Source organism: Zymoseptoria tritici, chromosome 8, assembly GCF_000219625.1.
Source record: "Zymoseptoria tritici IPO323 chromosome 8, whole genome shotgun sequence".
NCBI lineage: Eukaryota > Fungi > Ascomycota > Dothideomycetes > Mycosphaerellales > Mycosphaerellaceae > Zymoseptoria > Zymoseptoria tritici.
Genome location: NC_018211.1, coordinates 162,180 through 174,688, shown reverse-complemented (window position 1 = coordinate 174,688; position 12,509 = coordinate 162,180). Strand labels below are relative to the sequence as shown.

The following is a 12,509-nucleotide window of genomic DNA, read 5'->3' as shown; positions in this document are numbered from 1 at the left end:
ACCATCCTGCCTGGGCCGCAGCGCCCCCTCATCGCCGACATGGTCGTCCCACCGAGCGTCGGCGGGCCTCCGCCGCAAATGATGGCAGCTCGAGATTCTCCCACAGCTGCAGTGGCTGGCTCTTCGAGCATGAGCGCACCAAAGGTGCCCACCAAAACCGCAACACCCTCCGCTCCTGGCACGTTGAACGGTCCGCCATCTGGCAACAACCATGCAATCCCGCTCAGTGCTCGACGGGCTGAGCCGCTTGATATGACAACTGTAGAGCGTCGCGGGCACCCAAAGCGACGTACGGACGAGAAGCCACGCAGTCACCGGCTGTTCGATATCCCAAATGCGCCAGTCTTCAGACCTACGGAGGAAGAGTTTCGTGATCCGATGGAGTACATGCGCAAGATTGCACCCGAGGGCAGCAAGTACGGTATTGTGAAGATCATTCCACCAGACGCCTGGAATCCACCATTCGCAATCAATACTGAGGTAAGAAACATTCAACTTTTAACGACTGTGATCGCCCCGCTAACATGTCTTCTACAGCGATTCCACTTCCGAACCCGTCGACAGGAGCTCAACTCTGTTGAAGGAGGCAACCGAGTAAATAACGACTATCTCGACCAGCTGGCCAAATTCCACAAGCAAAATGGCCACAACCTCAATCGCTTCCCAAGCGTCGACAAGCGACCACTCGATTTGTACCGCCTGAAGAAGACAGTCGAGCGCAAAGGAGGGTTCGATCTCGTGTGCAAGAGCAAGAGATGGGCTGAAGTCGGGCGAGATCTCGGATACAGCGGAAAGATCATGTCTTCATTGTCCACATCGTTGAAGAACTCATACCAGAAGTGGCTGTTCCCATATGAGGAGTACCTGCGCTTGGCCAAGCCAGGGGTACAGCACCAGATGGAGATGATGAATGGTGGACCGTATACTCCCTCACCCGGTCCTTCACCGGCGAAGCGACCTCCAGGCTCCGCGTCGCATGAGCATACTCCGACACTGCAGGCATCGGCTGCTCTCAATGCGTCTCTCAACGGCCACAGCCACAGTCCTTCGCAGTCGCCATTCGCATTCGGACAACCACAGTTCGCTCCCATGCAGCATCATCCTGCCCAACATATGCCGCAGCAGCACCACGGTCCACAGCACATGCAGCAACATCATACCCCACAATCCATGCCGCAGCACCAGACTCACCAGCATACGACACCTCACCACACTCCTCAATCGATGCCGCCTCCTCACTCAAGTCAGCCTCACCCCAACCAGCCCATGCCGCATCAACCTCAGCCACCGACCACAGGCGGGTTCACACCCGTTAATGCCGGTGGCTTCACGCCAGTCAACGCTGGCGGGTTCACCTCAGTAAACGCTCATCCACCACCGCCAGCCCCCACCCCGAGCTTCATGCCTGTCAACGGAATGAACGGACTCCTGCCAAGTAATGGAACGCCACAGCCTCCTCATCAAGCCCACCAGCTTCCCGAGAACGGACCGTCTAGCAATCCACAATTAATCGCACCGAATCCGACCGGGCTTGCGGCACTGAAGCGACAGCATTCCGAATTGACTCCCGACGAGGTTGACCTCATCAACAGGCGAAGCAAGCGCTTGCGGAAAGATGTGCCTACGGTTGCTGGTAGCAACATGCATCACTCACGCATGTCTGCAGCGCGCTTTCAAGCCGTCCGTGATCGTGTGGACTTTCGACCGGGCGAGATGTGCGAAACATGCGGCAAAGGCGATGACCCGCATCGACTCCTCAAGTGCGAGAGCTGCGACAATGTGTACCATATGGGATGTCTGGACCCTCCACGCACACATGCGCCTGAACACGAGTGGCACTGCCCTCGCTGCTTGGTCGGTACCAATGAGTACGGCTTTGAGGAAGGCGACGTGTACTCCCTTGCCGGCTTCCAACGGAGAGCGAACGAGTTCAAGAATTACCACTTTTCGACTATCCCACGGCAGTTTACTCCGTTCAACGAAAACAAGAACTTTCTTGTCGAGGACGACGTTGAGCGCGAGTTTTGGCGTCTGGTGGACGATTTGTCAGACGCGACCGAAGTCGAATATGGTGCCGACATTCATTCAACCACGCATGGCAGCGGGTTTCCGACGATTGAGAAGCACCCACGCGATCCTTATTCTATCGATCCATGGAATCTCAACACTCTCCCACTCGACAAGGAGTCGTTGTTCCGGCACATCAAGTCTGACATTTCTGGCATGACAGTGCCATGGCTTTACGTCGGCATGGTTTTCTCCACTTTCTGCTGGCACAACGAGGATCATTTCACGTACTCGGCAAACTACCAGCATTTCGGCGAGACCAAGACTTGGTACGGCATTCCTGGCGAGGACACCGCCAAATTTGAGCAAGCATTGAAAGATGACATGCCTGAGCTTTTCGAAACTCAGCCGGACCTGCTGTTCCAGCTGGTCACACTCGCCAAGCCCGACAAGCTTCGTAAGGCAGGCGTGAGAGTGTATGCCGTTGATCAGCATGCTGGCGAGTTTGTCGTCACCTTCCCGAAAGCGTACCACGCTGGTTTCAACCACGGCTTCAACTTCAACGAGGCCGTAAACTTCGCTCCTGCCGATTGGGAGCCTTTCGGAGAGGAGGGTGTCAAGCGATTGAGAGATTACCGGAAGCAGCCATGCTTTTCCCACGATGAGCTACTCTTAACCGCAGCTTCGCGCGACCAGACCATCCGTACTGCAAAGTGGCTAGCCCCAGCTCTTGAACGTATGCGTGATGACGAGCTCGGCATGCGGCAGCAATTCCTGAGTGCAAGCGCCAGCATCGAAAGCGGTACGTCGGCAGAGGAACCCTACCAAGGTCCTCGCTACCAGGGAAAGCCCGAGACGATCGACCCTGCGACCGAAGAAGAGGAGGTCATCTGCACGTTCTGCAAATCTTACTGCTATCTCTCACGCTACATTTGCAAGAGATCCGGCAAGGTTCTGTGCTTGTTGCATGCTGGTAGCTACGAATGCTGTGAAGCAAACGAAGCGGACCGATACTCTGGAGGAGCGTACAAAGACCATGTGCTCTACTATCGCATGGGGGATGAGCCCCTCAAGACTATCGTCCGCAAAGCCGTCGACAAAGCCAACATTCCCGAGACGTGGGCCGCGAAGGTCGACAGTGAGCTGGACGAGAACGATCGTCCTTCACTCAGGCACCTTAGAACACTCTTGGCAGAAGGCGAAAAGATTCAGTATGAGCTGCCGCAACTCGCAGACTTGAGGCGTTTTGTGGATCGGTGCAATGAGTGGGTCGAGGAGGCCACTAGCTACATCACCCGCAAGCAGACCAATCGTCGCAAGAGCGAGAAGCCCGCCCGCAAGAGCACTGCCAAGATGGTCGAAGCTGAGGAGCGCGACAAGGAACTCCGCAAGGTCTCGAATATCCAGAACCTCCTGGCAAGCGCAGACAAGATCGGTTTTGACTGTCCAGAGATCAATACCCTGCGTGAACGCGCCGAGAACATTGAGGAGTTTCAAAGAGATGCCAACGCTGCCATTGGAGACATTCTCTCCCGCACGACTGCGGACTTCGAAGAGCTCGCTGAGCGCGGTCGAGACTTCCACGTGGACATGCCGGAGATGGACATGCTCGAGCGTGTGTTGAAGCGACTGAGATGGAACGACTCTGGCAAGGAGAAGCGCCCGAACCCCGAGACTGGCCGGCAAGAGCAGACCCTTGGCGAAATCGAGAAGCACATCAAGGAAGGCGAAGAGCTTCTGGTACCGGACACGAATCCCGACATGGCATTCTTCCGCGAGCACAAGGCTCAAGGAGAGCTCTGGGAGCAAAAGTCAAAGGAGCTCATGGCTGTCGAACAAGTGCACTACCAGCAGCTCGATGCGCTATCTCGGCAGGCTTCGACGCTTCCGGTCACACCAGAGACACTTGCGGCTGTCGATGCTATCTTGAAGAAGCAGCGCGAAGTGCAGGATAAGATACAGTCTCTGGTTGAGCGAAGCAAGGATCCCGAGTTCCGCAATCGTCCTCATTACCGCGAGATGAAGGAGGTTATGGACGCTCTGGACGAACTTCAGAGTAAGCCCAATGGTACCATCGACCTTGAGAAAGAGTCCAAGCGTCACGAGGATTGGATGCGACGAGGCAAGAAGCTCTTTGGAAAGGCCAATGCACCGTTGCATATTCTTCATCAGCACATGATCACGGTTGACAAGAGAAATGAGTCCTGCTTCGATCTGACCGACAAGCCACGCGGGCCAGTAGAGCCGTCATCTCGTGCTGCCACACCCGAGGAAGGCGAAGGTGCTCCGCAGACAGAAGGAAGCAGCTCTAGCAGAGATGTTTTCTGTATCTGTCGCAGATCTGAAGCCGGCATGATGATCGAGTGCGAACTCTGCCACGAGTGGTACCACGGCAAGTGCCTCAAGATTGCCCGAGGCAAGGTCAAGGAGGACGACAAGTATACCTGTCCCATCTGCGACTGGCGTGTCAAGATCCCTCGCGATGCAGCGCGGCCAAGACTTGAGGATCTCCAAGCGTGGCAGGATGAGCTCGAGACCCTGCCATTCCAGCCGGAAGAGGAGAAGACGCTGGCAAATATCTGCAACTATGGTCAGAACTTCCGCGAATTCATCAAGCCTTACGTCGAGCCCGCCATGCCTCCGACTGCTGACGAAGTCGGTGTACTGCGATTCTACTTGCGAAAGATCGAAGGTGCCGACATCCTCCTCGCAGAAGAGACAAACTACCTGCGACGCGAGCTTCACAAGTTCGCCCCTGTTGCGCCTGTTCCGCCGCCCGTTATTGCAGCTTCTGGCTCTACTCGCAAGCCGCGCCCGACCAAGCAACAGAAGCTGATGGCTTCCCTCGGGATTACCAATCCCGACCACCTTCCCACGCAATACAAGATGAAGCCGCACGTCGCGAAGCGCAAGCAGTCGAATACCATGGGATCGCAAATGCCAGGCTCGAATGCAAGTGCCTCTCCTCCCGGCTCCGCGACGCCAGGTCCGTCCGGGTCTAGCAGTCACCAGAATGGCGCCGCGCAGCCATTGGGAGAGACTCCTCCGCGCAAATTCAAGCACATGACTGCTTTGGCATTGCACGTTCTGGAAGGTCTGGCTGGCAACGCCATTGTCGACCACTTCCTTGCATCCGAGCCTCACGCCAACCGTGACCGACTGCTCAAGGTCAAAGCTGTTCTCGAGATGAACGATCCTACCGCGGTCGTCGATTTGGAGACCTTCAAGGCGCGCATGGCATCGTTACCGGCTCCAGCGGCCCACAATCCTGGTCACGGATACGAAACTCCAAGCGAGCGCACGACCATGGTCAACAATGTGTATGGAAATCAGTTCACCACTGCTGCGGCAAATGATAGCTTTACTGCCACAACGGGGGAAGCTCGCATGGGCAGTCCAGGTCAATTCTCCTACCCAGCACCTCCAGGCGGTTCTCCTCCACCGAACAACTTCGATCCAAACTTGTTCGACACTGGCTCGGGCGACATGTTTGAGACACCTGCTCCCACGCGCCCCGAGGACAAGGACAGCAACACGCGCAGCAGCGTCAGCCCGGAGTTCAGCAGCCGACCTGCAGGCAGCACCATCTCCAGCGGCATGCCTGCTGATATATTCGACTCGCCCAAGCAGCGTCAACTGGAAGTACCCACCTCGCACGCTGGCTTCGCCACGAGCGCCGGCGTAAGCAGTCCCGGGTTCGGTGGCAGTCAGCAAAGCGCTGGAGCTATGGACAATGTGTTCGCCGACCTGGTGCACGATCAGGATGAAGGTATGGGTGGTATGGTCAACGCACAGCTTGACGATGCCGTCCACCCGACCACAGAAGCGCAATTGAGTGATGCAAACGCCAATCCGCAGCAGGATGCAGCGCAGCCGGAGGCCCAGAGAAGTTAGTTGCCTTACTGGGGTATCTGATGCAGATTGAGGGTTTCCTGAAAGAGCAATGCGAGATGCAGAGAGAGAAGGAGAGACGAAGTGTAATGATGGGTGGATGGGAGAGTGTTCAGAATGGCGAGTTGCACGACCGCCTGGCGTTTTTCTGATTTCTGGTTTTCATATCTTTTGCTGTTTCGAAATACCCCGGATGTGTGGGAGGGACTATGTATGGTACGAGTTATCGGGCATGCAAGATTCGATCTGCCAGTCGCAGGTCTGCAGGAATATGAACACATCTTAGCAGTGCAGACTCGATCTCTCCGATGATTTTCTTCTCGTGGGACATGGTGTGACATGAGGATAAACGTGCATCGGATCTTTGATCTCTCATTCGCGTTTCTCAACACGAGCGAGGAGGATGGTATATTGTACATCTCTGTATTCCTCCCTGTTCGTTGGCGCCTTGCTCGTTCCCATCTCATCTCCATGATCATCTACTCCGCGCCGCCAGCAGGTCTGTTTGCCAGCACTTGCGCCGCACCATCCGCACTGCTCGCATCACCCGCCGCCGCAGCACCTCTAGCACCTCCTCTCCGGCTCGCGTTCGCCTCCGCAGCAGCATCCTTCTCCGTGTTGATCTTCTCCACAATCTTCTCAATCTCCTCACCCGCCAGCATCTCCACGCCCTTGCCTGGTGCCATGATGGCGATCTCGATGTTCTTGGCTCCGGTCTGCACGACTTCAAGGAGGGACTTGATGGTCAGCTCGATTGTGTCGTCGCGAGGCATGGCGTCTTTGTGATTGCGTTCGAGGAATTCGCGGACGGTTTTGGAGGAGCGGCCGATGGCGTTGGCTTTCCTGTATCGATCAATCCGATTAGCATTTGGCCGAAGCACTCATCATCAATTGGTGGACATACCATGCGGAGTAGATGCCTGATGGCTCGGTCTGGTATAGTCTGGCCTCCTTGCTGCCAGGATCGAAACCCACGATGAGCGTGGAGATGCCAAACGGCCGCACTCCTCCACTCTGGGTGTATCGCTGTTGCACGCCGGCCACATATTTGGTGATGTACTCAATGCTGACGGGATCCTCCACAGTGAGACGATGTGATTGCGCTTCGAGACGAGCTTTGTCGACGAGAATGCGTGCATCGGCGTTGAGACCGGCGAAGGCGAGGCAGACGTGGGTGTCGACCATGCTGATCTTGGAAGGAGTGATGCGGGTGTCTTGGAGTTTGAGGGCGGATCGCTTCTCGCAGCCTAGAACGACGACGTCGGCGCCCTTGACTGCTACGGCGCAGGTGCCGCGCTTGACGGCTTCGAGAGCATATTCGACCTGAAAGACGTGGCCATCGGGGGAGAAGACGGAGAGGGCGCGGTCGTAGCCGCTGGCCATGGTGGCGGTGAGGAGGTTTTATCGGTGTTGGGTGGTCGAGAGGATGTGATTGTATTCGTCGAGGTATCCGGTGATGGCAGTGAGTCGAGATGGAGGATGTTCTGGCGATGATGGGAGTGGATGTATCGATATGGATTGAAGCTGTCACGAGCAATGGAAGCTACAGGCAATCGCCAAACGCGAGTCCGAAGCTCGACGGACGGGCCCGCTTGAGCTCGTACGTGCGGTTAATCTTTTACCATGACGTGCTTGTCAAAGAAGAAACACTTGTGCCGTTTCACTGTCGCTCTCTTCCTCTCACTTCTTACAACATACCACAATGTCGTCGATACACCGCTGTATACCGTCCCTACGGCGTCTCCGCCTCGCCAACAACACATTCCAGCAGTCACCTCCTCTCCGCCTTCAAGCATCACGACTCGCCTCACAACAACGATGGCAGACGCAAGAAGCAACGACGACGGCCTCCAACGCCGATGAAGGTCCTCCGCCGTCTCGATCCGGTATCAGCCAGAAGAAGATCAAATACACAACGGAATCATATCCCAACATCAAACGAGACTCGCGGTTCAAGGAGATCAATGCCGAGGATGTGAAGTACTTTCGCGAGGTCCTGGGCGTAGACAATGCCATTATCGATGGAGTGAATCAGGATGCGACCGACGATCTGGAAGCGTATAATGCCGACTGGATGCGCAAGTATCGTGGTCAAACGAAGCTCTTGTTGAAGCCAGGTTCGACAGAGCAGGTCAGCAAGATCTTGAAATACTGTAACGAGAACATGATCGCGGTGAACCCACAAGGAGGGAATACAGGACTCGTGGGAGGATCTGTACCAGTCTTCGACGAGATCATCATAAATCTGGGACGAATGAACAAGGTTCGCGATTTCGATGATGTGTCTGGCATCCTTGTCGCGGACGCAGGAGTCATTCTCGAGACGGCGGACAACTACTTGGCTGAGCGCGGCCATATCTTTCCTCTGGATCTGGGCGCAAAGGGAACATGTCAGCTCGGTGGAAACATTGCGACGAACGCGGGTGGTCTAAGACTGCTGAGATATGGAAGCTTGCACGGCAATGTGCTTGGCCTGGAGGCTGTCCTTCCCGATGGCACTATCGTTGATGACCTGAGCAAGCTGCGAAAGAACAACACTGGATATGACTTGAAGCAGCTCTTCATTGGTGGCGAAGGTACCATCGGAATTGTCACTGCGGTCTCCATCATCTGCCCGCAGCGCAGCCCCGCAGTGAACGTTGCATACTTTGGTCTCGAATCATACGAGAAAGTTCAAGAAGCCTTCAAGGAGGCCAAGAAGTCTCTACAAGAAATCCTCTCGGCCTTCGAGCTCATGGACAACAACTCCCAACAAATCTACAAACGTGCATCCGGCGCGAAACTCCCACTGCAAGGCGAGCACCCCTTCTACTGCCTCATTGAGACCTCTGGCTCAAACACCGATCACGATAGCGAGAAGCTCACTGCATTTCTCGAACACGTAATGGGCGAGGGCATTGTTGAGGATGGTGTGGTGGCAGAGAACGAAACACAATCGCAAAATCTCTGGGCGTGCCGTGAAGGTGTGAGTGAAGCATCACAACACTTTGGTGGCGTCTACAAGTACGACCTTTCAATCCCACTGCCAGAGCTATATTCTCTCGTCGAGGAGACTCGCGCGAAGTTCCAAGAATCAGGAATGATGGACGCCGAGGACGAGAGCAAGCCGGTGATTGATGTTATCGGATATGGCCACATGGGTGACTCGAATCTACACATCAACGTAGCAACAAGACGATACGACAAGGAGGTCGAGAAAGTACTCGAGCCGTGGGTGTTCGAGTGGGTACAGAAGCGGAATGGAAGTATATCTGCCGAGCACGGCCTTGGACTGGCGAAGAAGGAATTTATTGGATACAGCCGAAGTGATACCATGGTCAAGTTGATGAAGGACATCAAGAATTTGTACGATCCCGTGAGTATATGCCCTCTTCTCTGCCCGCTCATCCGGATTTTGCTGACCCGATTGACAGAATGGGATCATGAACCCTTACAAGTACATATAAACCATACACACTGGAATACAGCCCTCTGCGGTTTCGCTCGTCACCTGTGCATTCACACACCGAGAATCTGTCTCCCCACTTGCAGGTTGAATTGCTTGACCTCGGAGTGCCAAAGCGTAAGCTTCTACGAAAACAGCACAACATTCTGTTCGATTCTTCGATCTGATCGGGCCTTCGTCACTGCATTTACTGAAAGCAGTTACATCGTACGTCACCAGAGCCTAGCGCAATGATCTGCACAGATGAAGGGTACGCCCGGTGATCAGCATTGCATCATTTGAGGTTTTATACTTCAACGACGTCTGGTGTCTGGCATCCACCGTCTCCATGTCAGGCATCAACGTCCGTCCTACTTCGCTACCAGTTCAAACAATGACAGTAAGTTGGCCATACCGGAACCTGACGAACGAGTCCGATCAATGAGCAGCAACGCAACACGGCAATGACATCGCTATCCCCTCTCCGAGAATACCTTCTCATCGCAATCCTCAGCACAACGCAAGCCCTCCAAGAAGCCAGTCTAGGAATCGTCATCGCCGCTCTCCATCCCATAGGCGAGTCCTTCGGGGTGCCCGACGACAGCGGTCAGCAGAGCTGGTTCGCGGCATCGTATGCCTTGACTGTAGGCACCTTCATTCTACCCGCAGGCCGGTGGGGAGATGTGTACGGGTATAAAACTATGTTGTTGATCGGGTGGGCGTGGTTTGCGGTTTGGAGCGTTATCACTGGAGTTAGTGTGTAAGCAGTTACATCGACATCTTTTCTCAAGGCGGATGGATGTTCAGGCTGATCGTTGTCCGCAGATATTCGGGAGAAGTCATCTTCTTCGACGTCTGTCGAGCATTACAGGGAATTGGACCCGCGCTGATCATACCCAATGCCGTGGCCATCATAGGACGAATGTACCCCGAAGAAAGTCTGAGGAAGAATATCGTGTTTGGGTTATACGGATCACTAGCCCCTGCCGGCTTCGTCTTTGGATGCTTGCTAGGCTCGCTCTTCGGTCAGCTCTCCTGGTGGCCTTGGGCGTTCTGGACATTGAGCTTTCTCTGCCTGGCCATGGCTGTCGCCACTATCTTCGTGGTGCCGGCTTCACTATCCTCTCGTCCGGATCGACATATCTCCGCTGCTGAACTCGATCTCATCGGAACAGCATTGAGCGTGACCGGCCTGATTCTGGTCAACTTCGCCTGGAACCAAGCCTACGTGGTAGGATGGGCAGTACCATACAACGGCGCTCTTCTCGGTGTCGGCGTCCTCCTCCTTGTCGCCTTCGGCTGGTGGGAAGCCCGAGCTGAACACCCTCTCATCCCAGCAAAATACTTCAACGTCGAAGCGACTCTCACGCTCGTCGTGCTCTGCGTCGGCTTTGCTTCGTTCGGGCTGTGGAATTTCTACTACTTCCGTTTCTCCCAGGATGTGCGTGGATACTCGCCGTTGGCCGTGACGGCGCAGAATGTGCCCATTATTCCTTCGGGAGCGCTCGCGGCGGTCTGTACTGGGTATTTGTTGAATCGCTTTGGAGCCAGTTTCGTACTCACGTATGCCATGATTGCTATTGCGATTGGCTCGATCTTGCTTGCGACGGCACCTGTTGATGAGACGTACTGGGCGAGGACGTTTGTCTCAATGGTTGTTGTGCCGTGGGGAGTTGTAAGTCTGCGTCTGCCAGTGTTCGCGTGGCGCCAAATTGACTGTTCATTCACAGGACGCAACGTTTCCGGCCAGCACAATTCTTCTGGCGAATGCTTTTCCGCAGAAATATCAAGGCTCGGCGGCGTCAATCGTCAATACCCTTGCCAACTACTCGATCTCGCTTGGTCTCGGCTTTGCCGGCACCGTCGAGAGAAATCTGAACCCCGACGGCACGATGCTGCTGAAAGGCTATCGTGGAGCATTCTACCTGGGCATCGGACTTGCCGTGCTCGGACTCGTGATCGCGGCGTCGTTCTGGGTGTCGGATTTGGTCAATGCGAAAGGGAGAGCCAAGAAGGACTCATCGACGGAGAGTGGTTCAGAGAAGGGTCAAGTGATCGGGAGTGCTGAAGGCTGTCCTTGATTTGGCTCATGACGTGCATCGCTGAATACAAATCATGAGAAAGTTTGGGGTCAGATGCTGTCTCCAGCATACTGCGTCCCATCGGTGTTTGCTGTCGTACTGGAATGCCATGATAGCCGTGGTGCCTAAGCTTGACTCGCAAATGTCCGCTCTGTCTCTCGTGAGGGACACATCAGCTGAGCACAACCCTTTTCGCAAGATTTCTCTTTACGTGGATTCGCCGACATGAGCGCTTTTCCGTGGCGTCCTCTCGAGCAGAGCAGCATACCCTAAGGTAGGATCATGCCAACCCTTCGTCTTCGACTCATGTCTCCCATCCCTCCACAATCTTCATCACCTTCTCCTCCCCAAGTCACGACTTCTTCTCCCCCTGAATCGTAGCCACAACCTTCCTCGTATGCTTACTCGCCCTAAACTCCAAATACCAAATCCCCTGCCACGTGCCCGTCGCCAGTTTCCCATCCGTAATCGGCACTTGCACGCTCGCTCCCACCAGCGCGCTCTTGATATGTGCGGGCATATCGTCCGGTCTAGTTCAACACCGTCAGCATTCTCTCCCTCGTCCTGACGCAGTTGTGCCTAAGGTACTCACCCTTCACAACTATGCTTATACAACTCCCCCTTCCGATCCTCCGGCGCAATCCGATCCAACGCATCGCTCATATCCGCTCGCACATCCTCGTCCCAATTCTCATTCAAGCTCAACGCGCAACTCGTATGCTGGACAAAGAGATGCAGAATACCAACTTTGTACTCGCGGATCTCGGGGAGGGAAGAGTAGACGTGGTCGGTGATGAGGTAGCTCCCCCTTGCGCGGGAAGGGAGGGTGAAAGTCTTTTGCGTCCAGGCCATGGTTGAGATTGGGGTTGGTGTTGTCGCGGTGGGACAGTCGACTGTGTTTGGGCAGCAGGCGCAAGTTGGGAGTGCGAAGGGTCGGGGACTGAATTCGGCGCCGAGGAGTTCGAGGGGGTAGAGGAAGGGTTTGAGGAGGATTTGGAAGGCGGAGGGGAAGAAGGCGATGATGAAGACGGAGAGGAAGAGGAGGAGGTTGCGGAGGGAATGGTCGGGTGTTGGTGTTGGTGAAGGCATTGGTGGAGTTGTGAGAG

The 12,509-nt window shown here is 55.1% G+C and overlaps 5 protein-coding genes across 5 annotated transcripts; 3 read left to right on the top strand and 2 right to left on the bottom strand.

Annotated features, from left to right (window-relative positions):
• Positions 1–129: 129 nt before the first annotated feature.
• On the top strand, positions 130–4,899 carry MYCGRDRAFT_74352 (uncharacterized protein; the record flags this gene model as incomplete). The annotated part of the gene is made up of 4 exons (XM_003850491.1): positions 130–480; positions 538–971; positions 1,123–1,132; positions 1,195–4,899. Coding segments are annotated over 4 exons (4,500 nt in total), but the record flags the coding sequence as incomplete, so codon positions are not given.
• Positions 4,900–6,377: 1,478 nt separating this feature from the next.
• On the bottom strand, positions 6,378–7,375 carry MYCGRDRAFT_74348 (proteasome core particle subunit alpha 4; the record flags this gene model as incomplete). Its single annotated transcript, XM_003849832.1, has 2 exons — positions 6,378–6,741; positions 6,803–7,375. The coding sequence occupies 2 exons, from the start codon at positions 7,279–7,281 to the stop codon at positions 6,378–6,380; spliced, it is 843 nt and encodes a 280-aa protein (XP_003849880.1).
• Positions 7,376–7,600: 225 nt separating this feature from the next.
• On the top strand, positions 7,601–9,344 carry MYCGRDRAFT_74344 (uncharacterized protein; the record flags this gene model as incomplete). The annotated part of the gene is made up of 2 exons (XM_003850492.1): positions 7,601–9,253; positions 9,312–9,344. 2 exons carry the CDS (start codon positions 7,601–7,603, stop codon positions 9,342–9,344), a joined length of 1,686 nt encoding a protein of 561 aa, XP_003850540.1.
• A 254-nt stretch (positions 9,345–9,598) lies between these two features.
• Positions 9,599–11,403, top strand: MYCGRDRAFT_219759 (putative major facilitator superfamily transporter; the record flags this gene model as incomplete). Its single annotated transcript, XM_003850493.1, has 3 exons — positions 9,599–10,082; positions 10,148–10,997; positions 11,053–11,403. The coding sequence occupies 3 exons, from the start codon at positions 9,787–9,789 to the stop codon at positions 11,401–11,403; spliced, it is 1,497 nt and encodes a 498-aa protein (XP_003850541.1).
• A 352-nt stretch (positions 11,404–11,755) lies between these two features.
• Positions 11,756–12,488, bottom strand: MYCGRDRAFT_74342 (uncharacterized protein; the record flags this gene model as incomplete). The annotated part of the gene is made up of 2 exons (XM_003849831.1): positions 11,756–11,933; positions 11,996–12,488. The coding sequence occupies 2 exons, from the start codon at positions 12,253–12,255 to the stop codon at positions 11,756–11,758; spliced, it is 438 nt and encodes a 145-aa protein (XP_003849879.1).
• Positions 12,489–12,509: the final 21 nt, after the last annotated feature.